The sequence below is a fragment of the Bufo bufo genome, chromosome 1, assembly GCF_905171765.1.
Source record: "Bufo bufo chromosome 1, aBufBuf1.1, whole genome shotgun sequence".
NCBI lineage: Eukaryota > Metazoa > Chordata > Amphibia > Anura > Bufonidae > Bufo > Bufo bufo.
The window spans coordinates 133,063,804-133,084,766 of NC_053389.1; the positions used below are offsets into that span (position 1 = coordinate 133,063,804).

Consider the following 20,963-nt stretch of genomic DNA (forward strand, 5'->3'; position numbering starts at 1 on the left):
GTGAAAATCACACCGCATCCACACATGCTTGGGGATGCTTGCGATTTTCAAGCAGCCCCATTCACTTCTATGGGGCCTGCGTTGCGTGAAAATCACCGTTCCTGTGCACAGCCCCATATAAATGAATGGGTCCGGATTTAGTGCGGGTGCAATGCGTTCACCTCACGCATTGCAACCGCGCGGAAAACTCGCCCGTGTGAAGAGGCCTTAGGCCTTTTTCACACGGGCATCGCATGTGAGGGAGAAAAGGACCTTTGGTGACGTCACTGCGCTCATCATATGGTCCATCACCATGGTGATGGATCATGTGCTGGACCATGTGATGAGCGCAGTGACGTCACCAAAGGTCCTTTTCTTCCAGGTTCTCAAAGAAGAAGAAAGAAGAAAAGCCGGTCTGCGCAAACAAGTGGATGAGGTGAGTTTAATTTTTATTATAATTTTTTTAACCCCTCCATCCCTAATTTACTTTGCATTCTGTATTAAGAATGCTATTATTTTCCCTTATAACCATGTTATAAGGGAAAATAATAAAATCTAAACAACACTGATCCCAAACCCAAACCTGAACTTCTGTGAAGAAGTCCGGGTTCGGGTCTGGGTCTGGGTACCAAACGTGCAGATTTTTCTCACGCGCGTGCATTAAAGCGCTTAGCACTTGCACGGAAAAATCGCTGCATCCTATCCGGCCCTCACACGCGACGCCCGTGTGAAAGTGGCCTAAGTGTCTGGGTTATTTATTTGTTTAGGGGGTCTGGGGTCTGTATTTATTTGGACTGTTTTTATTAACAGATCTTGGCTGGGGGTCTGTATTTACAGAGTCTAGGGTCCATTGTTATTTAGGAGGTCAGTATTTATTTATGCGGTCTGGTTTGGGGTCTGTATTTAAGGGATCTGGTCTGGGGTCTGAATTTATTTAGAGGGTCTAGTCTAGTGTCTGAGGCATGCATTTATTCTAAGGTACACATTTATTTAGGGGTCTGAATCTGGGGTCTGAATTTATTCATGGGTATGGTGTCTGTATTTATTTAAGGGGGGTCTGGTGTCTGTAGTTATTTTGAGGTTTGATCTAGAGTCCATATTTATTCTGGGGTACATATTTAGTAATATATATGAAAATATTTAGGAAATCTGTTTTGGGGTCTGTATTTATTTAGGGAGTCTGGTGTCTCTTGTTAGTTTTGGGGTCTACTTATAGTATATATTGGTCTGATTTGGAGTCCATATATTTAGTGGATCTGCCATTATTTTGAGGATCTATATTTATTGTGGCATATTTGTATATAGGGGCCTGGTGTCTGTATTTATTCTGGGATCTGCATTTATTTTGGGGACTGATCTGAATTTATATTTTTAGGGCTTTGGTGACTGCATTCATTCCGGGGTTTGGTCTCAGGTCTGTATTTATTTTGGGGTGCCTCATGGGCTCTTATTAACCAGTTCAGACTGGGCCATTTACCTCACTACCTGACCAGCTACATTTTCTGTTTCTACATTTAAAAAATAATAATTTTTGTAGCGCAAAGTGCAACTGAAATACTTTCTTAACCTCTTTCTAAACCCCTGTACGGTGGAAGTCCATCATTTAAACATGGTGCCTGCTCAGATGCTGAGAGGGCGCCATAACTCCTGAGTTTCTGCTGTTTTAAACAGCAGACATCTGAAGCTAATGTATGATCGGCGATAACGCTGACCAGACATTTGATCCCTCAGATGCCATGGTCAATTGTGACCACAGCATCTGAATGGCTCCCCTGTGTTGAGATCAGGAAATCGAGGAACTTCCAAATGCACACTTACTTGGTGACCTTTTTCATCTTTTCAGCTGCAGATACGCCTATTCCCAGGCTATTCTTTTGCCCTGCTTCTCAGACTACCTGATGTACACTGTGCATTTCGAAGTCCAAGACACTACCTGCTGCCCCAGAGAAGAAAGCATTTCTCACATGAGCAGTGCTAGCCAAACCAAGGGCAGGGCTAAACAAGCAGGAAGTGTCTTGGACTACGAAACGCACAGCGTGCTTCAGTCTGAAAAGTGGTGTGGACATCTTGGATGGCAGAAGAGCCCAGGAATTAGTGGATCTGCAGTGGAAAAAATAAAAACGAGCCCCGTGCTGTGTTCATACCCCAACTAATGTGAATTTTTTTTGTTGAACCAGAGGGTCACTTTATTTATACCGCATTCTCTTCCCTTCAGCGGTTGATTGTGTAGCAGAAGACAAGCTTTTGGCTAATAAACTCCAACTACAATGACAACGATCATGCCAAGTGGAACTGTTCCTCGGGAGAATGCCAGGAGGCGGGAAAAAACGTCCTGTAAAACATGTGGTCTTTTGATGATTTATTGATTAGGTAGGTTATAAAATCTTATCTGTGGGGAACGGCTACAGAGGTCCATTAAAGTGGTGTACATAAAGGTCAGTGGCCATAGATAAAAATAAGACCCTTTGAAGCAGCTACTTGACGACACCACCACACTCCTAAGCACCTGAGCTAGCAGGTCTCGATAAATGTAACATCTCCTTGTTTGCTGACATTGTAGCACCTGAGAAAACCACATACCTCTAGGTTCCAACCAAGCAATAAAGTGGGGTCAAGACCTACCTGGAATAGGTCACTTCTATCCAGAGGTCCTATAGTAACATCAAGGTTTTTTTAAATAGCTGGCATAGATTTGATTTTCTGGCCAAGGACCTCCAGCACATTCACTAAATTTATTAACATGCCTGCACGTCTTAATAAGGTTTGAGCATCTTACTCCCGGGTAGTTCTTGCTAAGACTTGTGTAAGAAGTGCCAGTTTTAATAAAGTCCAATGTTTATGAGGGTCACCAGACCCACTGACTTGTCTGGCAAGAGAAGAATTAGTCATGTGGATTTTTTCTCAGACCCCGTAAGGTTTACATCCTCAGTGAAGTGGTGTAGATACAAATCAGCCATGTTGGATTCTTTGGATTGAACAGTGAAGGTGTCTATGGATTGTCCACAATTAGAAAAGGAGGCTGCTTTCTTGTAAAAATAAAGCCACGCTTGTACATGGATTGCCCGAGTATGCGGTTCAGTTCCATTGAAGTGAAAGGTGCAGACCTGCCATACCATACACAACCTGTGGATAGCTGTGATGTGGTTTTAGGAAGAAAGTAGCTATGTTTTTCTAATCCTAGAACCCTGTTAAACACTTTAGACTAAGCTGAAGGTGTTTGTTAACATGAGGATAATGATTCACATATGATGGCCAAATAATGGGGCCCTTTTTTCCTCCTGGTGCTCAACTTTTTGGGTTATTGTCTCTTGACATCTAAGAAAGTTCTTCTTGTTTTGCTCCTAAAAAAAATTCAACTGCCTCTCAACCTGATCAGCTCAGCCCTACGTCTACAGCATTTTGTCTGTTCCTGTAGCATGATCACACTACCACAAATCACCCGCACAGCCATGGCTTGAGTGCCGGTGAAGGTCTAATTGACAGTGTAATTGCCTTGGCATTAGCAAAGAAAAGAGTATCTTGAACAATTTCTGTGTAATGACTGCTCTTCTGCAATCAAGCCCAGGTATTTCTGAAGCACTTTAAAAACTTCCCATCCTACACAAGGAAAAAAATTGTCACATCTCATTCTCTTCATCCTGAGGGTCACCAGAGTCATTAAGTGGCTTTGAAAAGCTTTGCCATTACCTGAAGAGACATGTGTCAGTCTCCATTGCTCTCTCTAGTGGTTGGTATTGCCCTGACAAATCATAACTTAATTAGGCCTCTGTTACAAAAGACGGAACTAGACATTCAATGGAGCTCACCTGTGTGTGGACACCCATCATGGCAGAAACCACGCCAAGAAGGGACATGTCTCTTCTTGACATGGATTGGCACAAAACAAATGGGGGCATATTAACAGCAATTACTATTGGAAGTAAGGGGGCGCAGATTTGTTCCAGTTTTCACACGTATTTCACAATACAAACCAAAATACATGTGAAATTTAAAGGGGTTGTCCCATGAAAAATATTCTATATTAATAAACCAGCAGCTGGATCTGAATATTTTTGTAATTGCTTGAAATAAAAAAAAATTTATAGCCACTGAGCTATTCAATAAAATGTAACTGTATAGCGCCACCTGCTGTTTGTCCTTTTTCTTATTTCGCCCACTTCAGTTACATGGCTGAGGTGGTCGCTCATGCTCAGTTCCATCTTTCAACTGCCACCAACCTGATTTACCAGAGAGCTGCAGCTGAAAGGACATGACCCCTTCAGCTACTAGCTTAAAATATACAGCAGAACAACTGCTGGGGTGGATCTGGATCCATCAGAGGTACAGGGCTGATTCTAGCTTTGTAAAAAATATGCTATATGATGTCTGATTTTCATTTATTGACAATACTCATGGGATAACCCCTTTAAGGCTACTTTCACACTAGCGTTCTGCTGTCCGCTCGTGAGCTCCGTTTGAAGGGGCTCACGAGCGGAGCAGAACGCTTCCGTCCAGCCCTGATGCAGTCTGAATGGATGCAGATCCGCTCAGACTACATCAGTCTGGCGGCGTTCAGCCTCCGCTCTGCTCGCCTCTGCACGGCCCTGCAAGCAGCTGAACGCTGCTTGCAGCGTTAGGATGTCCGCCTGGCCGTGCGGAAGCGTGCGGATCCGTCCAGACTTACAATGTAAGTCAATGGGAACGGATCCGCTTGAAGATGACACCATATGGCTCAATCTTCAAGCGGATCCGTCCCCCATTGACTTTACATTGAAAGTCTGAACGGATCCGCTCAGGCTACTTTCGCACTTAGAAATTTTTCTAAGTTATTAATGCAGACGGATCCGTACTGAACGGAGCCTCCGTCTGCATTAATATGATCGGATCCGTTCAGAACGGATCCGATCAAGCGCAAGTGTGAAAGTAGCCTAAGCCATGTGTACAGGAGGCTGAGTGGTAGCACGTGGAGTCCTTGCATATCTGTGCTATTGCACTGTAGGCACTGTGCATGGTGCACTGCATGGAAAACAGGTGCAAGGACAACACTGATAAATGGGTCCCATAGTCATCTTGTGTCATTTTTGTTGTTTGTCCTATGATTACAGTTCTGGGTTTTCCTTCCGATCCGTTCTGCAGCTGGCGTCTTATGACACAGGCCCATCCTGTATATTAATTAGATATGTCTCCTGATCTCAGTCTAGACAATTTAGCAGAATGTTCATCAATCAGCCGGAGTCCATCGTGCACGTTTGTACTGTCAGAACAATAAAGGTCATTTACAAACCAGAAAAATCAAGCTCCAGATTAGAGGACATGTGTGTCCAAAGAATGGAACGTTATCTGAATTTTACTGCAGCTAGATGAAGTGAACCTCACAAAACTACTTCTTGAATTAAAGGGAAAGTCCTTCTTTTCTTGTAGTGTTCGAAATGCCCTGCTTTTCTTAACAAAGTGATACAGTTAAAGGGATTATCCCGAAATGTGATATTTATGACCTATCCCTGGAAGTCAGACCCCCGCCCATCAGCTTTTCGAAGAGGTGCAGAGCTCCAGGAATGCTTAGGCCTCATACTCGGCCAATGACGTCACCGTATATGGTCTAATGGCCTAGGCGCAAATGCATAGGGCTGATCTGTAATACCAACCAATGCCACTATACAATGTACGGCGCTCTTCAAACAGCTGATCGGTGGGGGTGCTAGGAGTCGTACTGACGCTAATCTGATATTGATGACCTATCCTAAAGACAGGCCATCAATATCAAATTCCGGGGTAACCCTTTTAATTCTGGCTACCTGCAGTGCCACTAGGGGTAGCTTTCTGCATATGGATTTATACCGTTCCTCTTGAACTTTATTGGAAGAGCTACAGATTTGTAGGCAGAAAGCCCCCCTAGTGGCGGCTGTGGGTAACCTGAGTTGTTTTTTTTTATCTCTTATTTTATTTTTAATGTTACACTATGATCTCGTGAAGAAAGGCAACAGGAGTAGTCCAATTGTCTTCTCGCCATTGATCCCACGGCAGTGGCATGATGTGCCTCTATGGTAGTACGCTAACTAGGTGGCACTTGTTGCTAGAAGCCATTGAAAGATCAATGGAATATTAACCAGGAGAAGTGGTATAAAGGGACAGTGGAGACTTTTGGACAAAATAAGTTAAAGACATTGATCCATTTTAGTATTTTTTGAAATGTTTTAAAGTAGTCAAAAGAGCTCAGCTCCTGGACCCCCTTAATTTGTAAGTGAGTACTGACACTCACTTCAGACTACTTCCATCTACTGACACCAATGGAAGGATTGAGGACTCAAAGTGCACACAACATCAAAGGTCATTCCCATGAAATGAGTGCAAAGACCAATTCATACAGCAGTGCCCCTGACCTTCATCAACATGACCCCCTCTTAATGGTTTGATTTCCAGGTTAGATATCCTTCATCAGTCATACAAATCACATTAGTCATCAGTCATTAGTATATATATTTCATCTGCCAAATTTGTCACTATCTAGAATGTGCCAGGACCATAACAGCGCTATACTCGCTTACATAACGTGTTCTCGAAAGATTTAACAAATCTCACAAGACCAGCTCATCTTCTACCTGGTGGTGTAGCGGTCCACTGAGATTGACAGACGTCACAGCCACGGAGACGCCCACTGAGGAGAGCTGAGGTCTCCTCCTTCCTCTACCGATACAACTAATTAGCATACTTGGCGCCAGAACACAGCGGGTAGCATAGAGGCGCAACGGAGAGGGCAATCTGACAAGAAAACGAACAAAAAAAACAATGGCACATGCTGGAGGCAGTTTACATACTATACTAAGGTATTAGTTTAAAGAAAAAATCCCTTTAAAGGTCCTCTTTAAAGGGAACCTGTCATCAACTTTATGTTGACGTCACTGGGGGCAGCATAAATTAGTGACAGAAATGCTGATTTCAGTGGTGCGTCACTCATGAGCTAAAAGGAAGTAGTTGCCGAGAACCGGCATCATAATCATTGCAGCCCAGACCTAGAAAAGAGTCAAATCTACCTGAGAAGAGTCCTGGTTATCCATAATCTCCTGCTCCCCCGTCCATCTGCTGATGATTGTCAGTTCTCTCCTAGAGAGAAAGGGAGAAAACTAGGTAGAAGACTGTCAGTCATCAGCAGGGAGAGCAGGAATTCATGAATAACCAGGACTCTTCTCCGGTGGCCGGGACTCTTTTCCACGCCCGGTCTGCAATGATTGTGATGTTGGTTCTCGGCAACCACTTACTGTTAACTTATAAATGACAGACCGCTGAAATCAACTCACCTGTCTCTACATTATTCTGCCGTTAGTATGGGCAGCACAAAGTTGATGACAGGTTCCCTTTAATGTGTATGCAGGTGTCCTAACAATCCACTGACGACAAATGTCAGGGGAGAGAATTACGTTCTCAAGGGAGCGTACCCATGGTTTCTGCTTAATCTCCTCTCTACATTCAGAACACAAGCGCAGTCGGCCAATCCAAGCAAGTACATGGGGAAGTTGGGAGGAATAGTTGCCGAGACTCAGGATAGGTCATCAGTATCTGATCGGGACCCCCGCCGATCAGCTGTTTGAGAAGGCACCGGCGCTCCCGTGAGCTCACCAAGCACACTGAATAGCGGCTGTGCCTGGAGTCGCAGCTCAGCCCCATTCACTTCAATAAGTAAAAAAATAAAACGGAAGTAGGGTAGTAAAAAAATATTTTTTTCTATTTCCTGGAAACGGATCCGCAATGACAATGCGGGTGACATATTGATGCATTCCGCATGTCATCTGCATTTTTTCGGACCCATTGGGACCACGGATATGAATGGGGCCATTGAAATGAATGGGTCCGCATTCCGTTCTGCAAATTTGCGGAACGGATGCGGATTACAAAATACTGACGTATGAATGGACCCTTAGGCTGAGCTGCACTTAGGTCATATGACTGATGTACATGTCATCACTGGCCTAGGAAAGGCTTAGAGAAGGCAGCGGTGCTACTGCAAGTGCCGCTGTCTTCTCAAACAGCTGATGTGCAGAGGTCCCGGGTGTTGGATCCCCACCAATCAGATACTGATGACATATGGAACCGATTATATTAGGCTATTGCTGGGTATACAGTTCCCTAGTGTAATGATGAAAGGTGGTTGTTGTGGTCACACTAATGTGATGTAATCATTAGTGTTGGGCGCGAATATTCGACTCGCAAATTTTAATCGCAAATACTGCCAATTCGAGAATTCGCAAAGATTTTGAATATAGTGCTATATATTTGTATTCGCGAATATTCTAGATTTTTTTCATCTGAACCCATGATCCCTCCCTGCTTCCTGCTTGTGAGCCAATGAGAAGGCTGCAATGTCTTTGTCAGAGCTTAGCAACATCCCTAGCAACCAATAGGAAAGTTGCCTACCCCTTACTATATAAGAACCTCCCCAGCAGCCATTTTCTGCAGTTCTGACAGAGACAGCAGTGTCATTGCTGTGTCATTACATTAGATAGTTAGTTAGCTCATATATATATAATACAGATAGTTAGTAGGAGATAGTCAGTGTAGGTTAGATTGATCTATAGTGTAGCTGATAGGTTCTGCTGTCCATACATACATGCTCCAGACATCGTGCTGTGATGTCACAAGTTCACAACAATACTTAGTGCACCAGTCAGTAATATGTAGTCAGACCTGATAAAATGTGAAGTTGCACGCATTGCGCAAAAATATGCGCATCATTAATTGCCGATTTGCGCAATCGCGAATATATTGGAGCACTCTATCTGCATATAAAGCTATTGTAATGTTCTGCCGTGCCGACCATTTTCTCCAGTCTCAGGAAACTTCTAGCAGCTTGAAAATGTAGCAAAAGTGACCCACGCCTGCATTGCGCGCGCAATACGTGCATATTACATTGCCGATTTTCGCAATCAAGAAAACAATGGCAAATTCTCGAATGTATGACGAATATTCGCCCAAATATTTGCAAAATATTGCGAATTCGAATATTGCCCCTGCCACTCATCACTAGTAATCATACACCACTTTATGACGTCACAGGCTCTGGGAGTCTATCCTTTGGGCTGATTATTGCCTCAGTCATTAGCACAAGTCAGGGGCGTAACTACCATAGCGGCAGACCATGCGACTGCTATGGGGCCCAGCAGAGGTCGCAATAACGCCTGTACAAACGTCATCGGCACACTGCTCTGATGTGAGGAGGAAGAGTACTGCAGCGGCGCAAGATTCTCACGGGGTAAGCGGTTTTGGGCTGTGGGTCACCTCCTCCATGTGCTCACGGCGTCCTCTCCAGTGAAGAATGTGCGCCCAAACTCCATAGTAACCAGATACCAACAGACTCCCCCCAGGGCACTATATGCCTGAGCATGCTTGCCCTGGTCGGATGAATAAAATGATCGGGTCCGTGATAGGCCAGTCAGGCGCAGCGTATGTTGGCATGGAGATTGGGGGGGGGGACTGATGGTGATGTGTTGGGGTGGGCTATGAGTTTGGGTGCACGTTCTTCACTGGAGAGGACGCTGGGAGCACATGGAAAAAGTGACCCGCAGCCTGACCGTCCAGAACTTCATAAAGTGAATGTGACTATTGGACTAGTAGCTTGTCATCACATGGAAGACTTTTATGATTGGTGAGCACATTAAATGAATTTATCGTAATTAGACAGCACAATTTGGGATTGGTACAATGTTATATATGTGTAAAATATAAAAAAGGAACTGGATCGCACATCCTCAATACTATGCTTTTATCTAACTGCTTCTCAGCATAATTAACATCGCTTCTCAGCGCAATATGTCGTATACCTACCCCTATGCTGCATGCTGTCCATGAGGCATTAGTATACAATTTGATCAAAAAGCATAGGCCCACTCACCGCGACAAGGTTGCCTCTTTGAATGGGACCCTATTCTAAATTTGGCGCAGCACTGCACGGCGACCACCGACACCGCAGCACCACCCCATCAGGCAGCGGGACCCAGCAGTCACACAGCGCCCTCGCTGTTGGCAAAGCCACCATGGCACTGTGCCCCACCAACTCACCAGGATAGCACCAAAGCAACAATGGCCGCCTGCTGGGGTGGTGTTGCGGCGTCGGGTGACCTTGTCGCGGTGAGTGGGCCTATGCTTTTTGATCAAATTGTATACTAATGCCTCATGTACAGCATGCAACATAGGGGTAGGTATACGACATATTGCGCTGAGAAGCAATGTTAATTATGCTGAGAAGCAGTTAGATAAAAGCATAGTATTGAGGATGTGCGATCCAGTTCTTTTTCTTATATTTTATAATGTTATATATGCCCTGCTAGGATCTAAGAAGGCTTACATTTTTAGGGAGACTCCAGAAAAACCAAGGAGGGTTGGTAAATAGGCAATAGATTGTCCCAGATATAGGGACAGCCATTTTGCCCCCTTTAGGTCTCATGTACACGACTGTATCCATTTTGAGGTCTGCAAATCGCGGATCCACGGAATATGGACATCCATGTGCTATCTGCATCTCCATGCTGCAAAAGATGGAGCATGTCCTGCTCTGGCGGACCCACTGAAGTAAAAGGGTCTGCAAGAAAATGCGGATTTCACACGGACCGCAAAACGGATGCAGTCGTGTGCTTGAGACCTTATAGTGAAAGCCACAGTGCTCACAGATATGAAGTACAGAGACGTCAAGTATACTATACTGTGCAATAGTCTAATACAGGGATGCTCAACCTGTGGCCCTCCAGCTGTTGCAAAACTATAACTCCCAGCATGCCCCAACAGTCTACAGCTATCAGTCTACAGCTATCAGTCTACAGCAGGGCATGGTGGGAATTGTAGTTTTGCAACAGCTGGAGGGCCGCAGGTTGGGCGTCCCTGGTCTAATATATTGTGTATAAGACTGTCCTATAACTGCCTCCTGTGCATTCGTCCCAGACCTCACCCACCGCCACTAAGCCACCCACTGCTTCCTGCCACAACCACCAGACATCCCTGTTGAGTTCTTATTGCATTGAGTTTTGCACAATCTACCGCTCCGATCCCTACGTGACAGATTTGGTCCTAAAAGAAAAGTAGGGATTCATAAATTTAAAATAGTCAAAATTTGCTATTTCTGCATGGAAGACATTATAGAGGAGACTGTTAATGGTTTACTTGCAGAAATAGCAACATCTTAACAATATTTAGGCCTATGTATTATATATATGAATTACTGCAAATTTCGTACGCCTCCTTGTCTAAAAATACTGTACAAAAATGGTATAAGGAGTATTCTTACTCTTCCGTAAAAAATGTAGTGCGACCTCTGGGGCCCAGGGCAACAGGGGGCCCGGTCTTAGTTGGGATTATCTACTCTCCTACTGGAGGTGAAAACTTGGTCAGGACTCTACCCTCTAGTCTAAAGTAACAACTTTTAGCAAATGAAACAGTGGAAAAATGGCCCAATGGTCATTAAAAGGGGTTTATCAAAGATCATCTTTTCACAGCCGAACCACTGGAGATTCCTTTTTAATCCAACATCACTTAACCTGTAATTCGAATCATGTAATATATCTGCTTGAGTGCCCATGCCATCTACAATACGTAGGTCGTACCATCCAGACTCTGCGCAACAGATTTAACAAACATCGTTCCAATATCAAAAAGAAATACATGAAGCATAGCGTGTCCAGACACGCGGCCGAACACCATGAAGGCAATGTTATCGGGTTTTCTGTAACACCCATTGAACAAATTCCAATACATCTCCAAAAAGACGTCCAATACATCAGACGCCGTGAGAGGTATTGGAACTTTAAACTTAATAGCCTCAATCCCTATGGTCTAAATGAGGCCTTTGAAATACATCTGTAAAGCCGATTCTATTTGAAAAAAGATACAAACACATATCAGTTATGGGACAAACTCCCCTCCGCCAACTTTCCCCCCCCCACCCCTCCCTCTTCATATGCTCCTATTCACACAGGCTTTACCCATCATTTACAGGGAGTGCAGAATTATTAGGCAAGTTGTATTTTTGAGGATTAATTTTATTATTGAACAACAACCATGTTCTCAATGAACCCAAAAAACTCATTAATATCAAAGCTGAATATTTTTGGAAGTAGTTTTTAGTTTGTTTTTAGTTTTAGCTATTTTAGGGGGATATCTGTGTGTGCAGGTGACTATTACTGTGCATAATTATTAGGCAACTTAACAAAAAACAAATATATACCCATTTCAATTATTTATTTTTACCAGTGAAACCAATATAACATCTCAACATTCACAAATATACATTTCTGACATTCAAAAACAAAACAAAAACAAATCAGTGACCAATATAGCCACCTTTCTTTGCAAGGACACTCAAAAGCCTGCCATCCATGGATTCTGTCAGTGTTTTGATCTGTTCACCATCAACATTGCGTGCAGCAGCAACCACAGCCTCCCAGACACTGTTCAGAGAGGTGTACTGTTTTCCCTCCTTGTAAATCTCACATTTGATCATGGACCACAGGTTCTCAATGGGGTTCAGATCAGGTGAACAAGGAGGCCATGTCATTAGATTTTCTTCTTTTATACCCTTTCTTGCCAGCCACGTTGTGGAGTACTTGGACGCGTGTGATGGAGCATTGTCCTGCATGAAAATCATGTTTTTCTTGAAGGATGCAAACTTCTTCCTGTACCACTGCTTGAAGAAGGTGTCTTCCAGAAACTGGCAGTAGGACTGGAAGTTGAGCTTGACTCCATCCTCAACCCGAAAAGGCCCCACAAGCTCATCTTTGATGATACCAGCCCAAACCAGTACTCCACCTCCACCTTGCTGGCGTCTGAGTCGGACTGGAGCTCTCTGCCCTTTACCAATCCAGCCACGGGCCCATCCATCTGGCCCATCAAGACTCACTCTCATTTCATCAGTCCATAAAACCTTAGAAAAATCAGTCTTGAGATATTTCTTGGCCCAGTCTTGACGTTTCAGCTTGTGTGTCTTGTTCAGTGGTGGTCGTCTTTCAGCCTTTCTTACCTTGGCCATGTCTCTGAGTATTGCACACCTTGTGCTTTTGGGCACTCCAGTGATGTTGCAGCTCTGAAATATGGCCAAACTGGTGGCAAGTGGCATCTTGGCAGCTGCACGCTTGACTTTTCTCAGTTCATGGGCAGTTATTTTGCGCCTTGGTTTTTCCACACGCTTCTTGCGACCCTGTTGACTATTTTGAATGAAACGCTTGATTGTTCGATGATCACGCTTCAGAAGCTTTGCAATTTTAAGAGTGCTGCATCCCTCTGCAAGATATCTCACTATTTTTGACTTTTCTGAGCCTGTCAAGTCCTTCTTTTGACCCATTTTGCCAAAGGAAAGGAAGTTGCCTAATAATTATGCACACCTAATATAGGGTGTTGATGTCATTAGACCACACCCCTTCTCATTACAGAGATGCACATCACCTAATATGCTTAATTGGTAGTAGGCTTTCGAGCCTATACAGCTTGGAGTAAGACAACATGCATAAAGAGGATGATGTGGTCAAAATACTCATTTGCCTAATAATTCTGCACGCAGTGTATGAATCTGGTACCAAATAATCTCCTGCTATTTTTCATCACTGTCCCCCTAATAGCCGTTCCTCTCTAGTACTTAGAAAGAGACTTGGATTAGTCAAGAAAAATACTATTATAATATTCTATATAACATGTCATGTACATATTCCGTATATGTGCATATATATTCTACAGAGTACGTTTTATATGGGTTTTTTTATATATATTTTTTATATGAACTTTTACTATCCCCCATTTTTTATACACATCTTATTCTTATTTCCTTTATCTTTTATTATATCATTTTATGCCGATAATGTACATATATGTAAGGGTGCATTCACACGTCAGTATTTTTACCTTTCCAGATAAACGTTCCTGTTTTTTGTGGATCCGAAAATCTGGATGACATGAGGATGCTTTTAGCATGTCATCCGCATTTTTGACGGATCCATTGACTAGAATGGGATGACGGAACGCAAAATCGGACAAATAGTAGGACAGGGTATATTTTTTTTCCAGGATCCAAATAACGGAACCCACGGAACGGAACGGAATCACGGAATCGGAGAGCACCATGAGTGCTGTCCAATTATTTGCGGATTCCATTGAAAATGAATGGATCCGCATAACGTTCCGTTTTTAATAGGAACGGATGCGGAACACCAAAACGGACGTGTGAATGGACCCCAACTGTATGTATATATCTATTAGCGAACTCCTGGACAAATCATATGATGACAATCTTGAACCTGATCCTGTGGGCTGCGCCTCCCGATCACTAGCATCTCCGTTCCCAGGACAATGGATCATGTGACCGCAGCACAGATGCGATCACGTGACACCCTACGTCACTTGTGGACACACCCACAAACTGCAGCCGCCGGTGCAGAGCAGACGACTGAGCATGCGCCCACTTACAAATAAGGTCCCGTGGTGACTGGCCTCTCCACCTGTTATTTCCACATGAGGAGGGAGGCGATCACTAGAGGACGCTTTTGCTTCCAGCCTCCCAGGTCATGTGACCGCTTACCCTTGCGATCACATGACCGAGAGGTTTACACATACATAGGAAGATCTTGAGCGATATTATCACGAATAATGCTCCTTTTTTAATAAATCCATAAGCGATCATGTGTCCAAGTAATAGGAATAGTCCCACATTTATAATACTGTTCGATTTGAAGAATTTAGTTTGTAACCTGGATGACACCTGAGGGCGGCCCCTCCTCCAGGTGCATCCTCTTGGCGTTTTTTTTGGTATGTTTTATCTATAAATATCGTCCTATGTACTATATTTATTGTATTATTGTGAAACCTGATGAAGGGGAAATTTTAATCCCTGAAACGCGTTGTTTCTATTAAATAAGAAGAATTCATCCATTAAGACCGTCTCCACCGGGGATTTCGCGCCGAAGCAGAACCCTTCTTTTTCCACTGCAAATACCTTTTAAGGGACTGGACATCCTATCCAAAAGAATACACAGTCTGTGGCTGCAGTCCCAGTACAAAGGTCTTATCTTTACTAAGTCTACAGTCATGGCCAAAAGTTTTGAGAATTACATAAATATTGGAAATTGGAAAAGTTGCTGCTTAAGTTTTTATAATAGCAATTTGCATATACTCCAGAATGTTATGAAGAGTGATCAGATGAATTGCATAGTCCTTTGCCACGAAAATTAACTTAATCCCAAAAAAACCTTTCCACTGCATTTCATTGCTGTCATTAAAGGACCTGCTGAGATCATTTCAGTAAACGTCTTGTTAACTCAGGTGAGAATGTTGACGAGCACAAGGCTGGAGACCATTATGTCAGGCTGAAAGGTTAAAAGGAGGGTGATGCTTGAAATCATTGTTCTTCCATTGTTAACCATGGTGACCTGCAAAGAAACGCGTGCAGCCATCATTGCGTTGCATAAAAATGGCTTCACAGGCAAGGATATTGTGGCTACTAAGATTGCACCTCAATCAACAATTTATAGGATTATCAAGAACTTCAAGGAAAGAGGTTCAATTCTTGTTAAGAAGGCTTCAGGGCGTCCAAGAAAGTCCAGCAAGCGCCAGGATCGTCTCCTAAAGAGGATTCAGCTGCGGGATCGGAGTGCCACCAGTGCAGAGCTTGCTCAGGAATGGCAGCAGGCAGTGAAACCGTCACCTTGTGCAGCCAGAGAGCCCCCAATATTGTGAGCCTCTGAAGATGGAGTGGAAGGTTTTCATCTGTGAAAGTAATCAGAGCTCACAGCTCCAGTTAGGAATCACACGGGGGTCATTCATGATGAGAAGTACGCAAAGCTTTTAGCGTACTTTTGTCACAGATTTATCCACAAAGGGGATTTGTGGCCGTATCTGCAAGTTTTCCCCAATGTGGCGGAAAAGGGGGCATGGCCTGGGTGGGGAAGGGGGCCAGACTGGCCAGCCCATCTCATTAATCATGTTCTACGCCTGTTTTTGCCGTAATAAAATGACAGCAAGGGAGCTGGCATAGATTTAACAAGTCACACAGCCGGTGCCTGAGTTATGTACATCAAGCGCCAGTGGACATGGACTAAGACCAGCGTCTAAATCGCCGGTCTTAGTAAATGTCCCCTATAGTGCATTACATATTTACTTCCAGGAATTTAGAAAATGACAGGAATTTCCAAAACTGTATTCCAATTAATATGGTTTAAAGGGGTTCTCCAAGAATTAAGAAAATGAAAATACTTAAATATTATTACTTTTTTATTTTTACTAATTATTACTTTTATTAGTTATAATGGCTCGTTTTGTCTGGGAAGCAATCAGGGGAAATAAAATGGTCACCGTCCTATTAATGCACGCAAAACCTGTCCTCACACAGGATTACAAGTTACTTCACAACACTGAGGTAAAGGGCTGCCTCATCCTCTTCTCTGCTCTGCTTGTCAGGGATTATGATCCTGAATATAGCTGATAAGATCTTCAGCTGAATCTCTGTGGGAATGGAGTTGATGAGGAGACAAGAAGTACAGAGAGGAGGAGGGGTTAATGAGCAGCAGCACTTATATGCAGTCTTTATCACCACAGCCTGTCCTGTCCCTCCTCTCTGTACTTCATGTCTCCTCATGATCTCCATTCCTACAAAGATTCAGCTGAAGATCTTATCAGCAATATTCAGGATCATAATCCATGACAGGCAGAGCAGAGAGGAGGATGAGGCGGCACTTTACCTCAGTGTTCTGAAGTAACTTGTCCTGCTGTGTGATTAGGACAGGTATGAATAGGACGACGGCCATTCTATTTCTTCTAACAATTGCCCCCTAGACATTACGGGCCATTAAAACTAATGAAAAGTGTTTGGTAATATATTTACAATAAATTAATATTTAGGTATTTTCATAATTCCCGGAGAACCCCTTTAAGTTCTAAGTAGCCTGATTACTTACATGATCAGAAGAAAAAGCCCAAAGTCAGAATTTTACTACAGTAAATTTGTTATTACTAAATTATTGGCCATTTATAAAGGAGGTGGAGGAAGAGTTCGGGGTATGATAAAATGTAGGAGTCGAAGTCAGAACTTTGGCTTACTGTCTCCACAGTCCTGATTTTTTGCTGGCAGAATTTGGTGCAGATTTCGTACCAAAAAGCTGCCAGAAGCAGACGGACACCTCTGGAAACCAAAGTGGGTCCTCGGCATTCACAGTGAAATAATAATAATAGCCGAATAAGCAGCGGATTTTGCCTTTGCTGTGTGAACTAGACCTTAGAAAGTTTTGATAAATAAGGCCCAATGTTCTAACAATTTAAAAGAAAAGGATGGCTCAATGGCTTATTTTAGAGGTTATAGAGGGAAATAGTCTGTCATACTCATCTTTATAGGGTTCCTGTCAGGTAGAACATGGTGTCTGAGCAGGAGGAGCTGAGCAGACTGATAGATAATTTTATGGGGGGGAATTGCAAAAATTGTAATTCATTCGAATTCCTGCTCATTCTGGACTTTGAAGTGCATGAGGTGGTCCTATTAGTGACTGACAGCCTTCGCCCTATGACTGTGCATACAGAGACAGCTGTCAATCACTGATAGGACCGCCTCCTGGACTTCAAAGCCCAGGTTGAGCAGGAATTCAAATGAATAAATTGTACGTTTTTACAGATTTTTTTATTCCTATAAAGCTATATATCAGTCTGCTCAGCTCCTCCTGCTCTATAAGGTGCTGCCGGCAGATCACACGGCATTTCATGGTAGAAGCTTCCCTTTAAGATACGCATCTTCTGAGAAATGTATGACTCAGGACTCTAGAAAAGCTGGGTTTGTTGTAATAGCGGATACAGCTTTCTGAAAAACAGCAGCAACTCCTGTGAAAGCTGAATTGGGGTCCATCATACTAACAGTCACCCAACTTTCCCGGAAACAGATACAGAGAAGAGGCATTCGAATACAAATTTCTAACAAGGTGACAGAAGAAGACGACCCAACGACTTGCACAAATATCAGCCAGACATTACGTGACCACCAACACCCTCCCATCTCACAGGCCTGTGACGTCACAATAGAATTTCAATGCCGTACCTATAACACACGGGGAGCGGCCAATTACACAGAGGTCAGCCCAAACGTACTTTTTCCACATTATCTAGATATATAATAAATCATCAGCAATTAGCCACCCAATAAGCTCAGTATAAAACTTTAACCCTTTGCTGTAAAACTTAAAGGGCCACAACCCTATTTTATCCCACACAGTCCAAACCAAAGACTTTTGTGAACACAAATCCCTGAAATCCTGAATTTCTTTCCTGACTCTTGATCGGAGTCAACATATATATTTTTTTAAATCTATCTACGCACATGGAGGGGAAACACAGGCGTGGATTTAACCCAGGAGGACAACCCACTACTCATAATATCATTGTCTATCAGACTTTCTATCCACTGCCGTTCTAAGACCCTATGGAAATATCACAGACGTTCAAACAAAGCACATAGATTGCATAAGACAACACGAGGTGCGCAGGATGCGCGGGACCACACAAGAAGTGATGCAGCAAATTGTATAGAGAAACAAGATCGCCTTTAATATGGTGACACCAGACGAGCATGGGGACAGGACCAGGGATGGCGCAGATCATCATGGCTTAACAATGCACCAATGATGATGGTGGTGATGATGCATGCTTGCAAAACAACACAACCCAGCATTTTAATCTGATCTCATGCTCCATTATCAGCAGTAGGGGCACCTGGGTCTGAGTCAGGCGGGAGCTGATGTGTCCGACTGCACCACTGCTAATTAGGAGGATGCTGAGACAAATGCACAGTTATAACCAGTGCCACCCAGGGACCTGATGAGTGCACCAATGACATGCATACAGGAGCACAAAGCAGAGATTTGCCATACAGCCAAACACCTCTGCTTCTTGCATTGACACAATGAAATCCCAGTTAAATGGGGGGCCCAGAAATCCCAGTATAATATGGGTCACAGAAATCCCTGTATAATGGGGGGCACAGAAATCCCACTATAATTTGGGGGGGGGGGGGGCACAGAAATCCCACTATAATTTGGGGGGGGGGGGGGCACAGAAATCCCACTATAATGGGGGGCACAGAAATCACAATATACTGGGGGGGGGGGGGCCACAGAAATCACACTATACTGGAGGGCACAGATATCACAGTGTACTGGGGGGCACAGATATCACAGTATACTGGGGGGCACAGAAATCACACTATAATGGGGGGCACAGATATCACAGTATACTGGGGGGCACAGATATCACAGTATACTGGGGGGCACAGAAATCACAGTATACTGGGGGGCACAGAAATCACACTATACTGGAGGGCACAGATATCACAGTATACTGGGGGGCACAGAAATCACACTATACTGGAGGGCACAGATATCACAGTATACTGGGGGGGGCACTAATATCACAGTATACTGGGGGGCACAGAAATCACAGTATACTGGGGGGCACAGAAATCACAATATACTGGGGGGGGGGGGGGGCACAGAAATCACACTATACTGGAGGGCACAGATATCACAGTGTACTGGGGGGCACAGATATCACAGTATACTGGGGGGCACAGAAATCACACTATAATGGGGGGCACAGATATCACAGTATACTGGGGGGCACAGATATCACAGTATACTGGGGGGCACAGAAATCACAGTATACTGGGGGGCACAGAAATCACTGTATACTGGGGGGCACAGAAATCACAGTATACTGGGGGGCACAGAAATCACAGTATACTGGGGGGCACAGAAATCACAGTATACTGGGGGGCACAGAAATCACAGTATACTGGGGGCACAGAAATCACAGTATACTGAGGGGGGCACAGAAATCACAGTATACTGGGGGGCACAGAAATCACAGTATACTGGGGGGCACAGACATCCAGCTTTTTTTTTCTTTGGCGCCCTTCTGCACGGGATTTTCCCACCGCGCAAAACTTTAAACTACAGAACAATCGTAAAGTGCAGGGTTTTCCGCGCCCTCCCTCCTGGTTTGCAGCCGGCCTCTGCCACCCACCGCCCGCAGCAGGCACCTCGTCCAGCGCCCGGTTCCCCGCATGCATCACCCAATGCGACGTGAAGCCGGCTTTACCTGACATGTCTTCATTCTCCATGTCCTCCATCGGATCCTCTTCGTTCCCCAGTGGCCCTCTCATGGCCCCCTCCCCCTGATTGACTGCAGTTTATATTGCAATCGTGATCCCTTTCTTCGCACCCCGGCTATTAACCCATGGGATGCCAGGAGGGGGGCTGGCGAGCAGGCACCGATAAAGGCTGTGCACAAGGGGTGAGGCTTTTTTTTAGGAAAGATGGCTGCTAATTTCTTTTATTTAGGGAAATAATGTCCCCCCTCCTGTCTCTCCCTCTGCCTGAAAATAAAAGAGAGAGAGAAAGAGACAAAAATGGAATACACATGCCCAGATTGTGACGTCCAGTCTGGTTGCTCAGGCAACCACATCCCATATTTTGGCACAACTAGTTAGTAGTGATGCCAGAGGTGACCAAGTTCAGGACTAGTTAGCTGGGGGCTCACCCCCCGCACTGGTGATGGAGGCGGCGAGGACAATAGATGCATTGTCATGTATTATGTATTCTGCTGAGGTAAATCATCTGCAGCATCTGGGCATCCTGTCAGTGTCCTCCTACTATTCCTCCTGGAAGTCCTCACAGGACGAGGAATCCCAGAGTGCACTCATCCTAACAAAGTCCAACTCCCATCATCCACAACTACTCATATTACACAACCGCAATACCCATGTTATCTATTTATTATCTATGTAATATCTGTCTATTATTCTTATCGGTCTGTCTGCAGGCCTCATGCACACGGCTGTGTCTCTTTTGTGGTCTGCTTGACTTCATTGGGTCCTTTCGCATTATGTGGACAGGATCCATCTTCTTGCCGGACCAACATATGGATGCAAAAAGCAGACGGATGATCCATATGTCCATTACACAAAAAGATAGAGCATGTCCTATACTTGGCTACAAGCATATCCATTG

At 44.1% G+C, this 20,963-nt stretch overlaps 1 protein-coding gene across 8 annotated transcripts in view; it reads right to left on the bottom strand.

Moving 5' to 3' along the window:
- CHD5 (chromodomain helicase DNA binding protein 5) overlaps positions 1-20,312 on the bottom strand; it is a 235,063-nt gene extending 214,751 nt beyond the window's left edge. For all 8 annotated transcript variants that reach the window (XM_040429570.1, XM_040429528.1, XM_040429519.1 and 5 more), the window contains exon 1: positions 20,053-20,312. In XM_040429570.1, the coding sequence (XP_040285504.1) occupies positions 20,053-20,116 (64 nt within the window). In that variant the 5' untranslated portion in view covers positions 20,117-20,312. The remainder of the gene's footprint in view (positions 1-20,052) is intronic.
- Between the last annotated feature and the right edge of the window lie 651 nt (positions 20,313-20,963).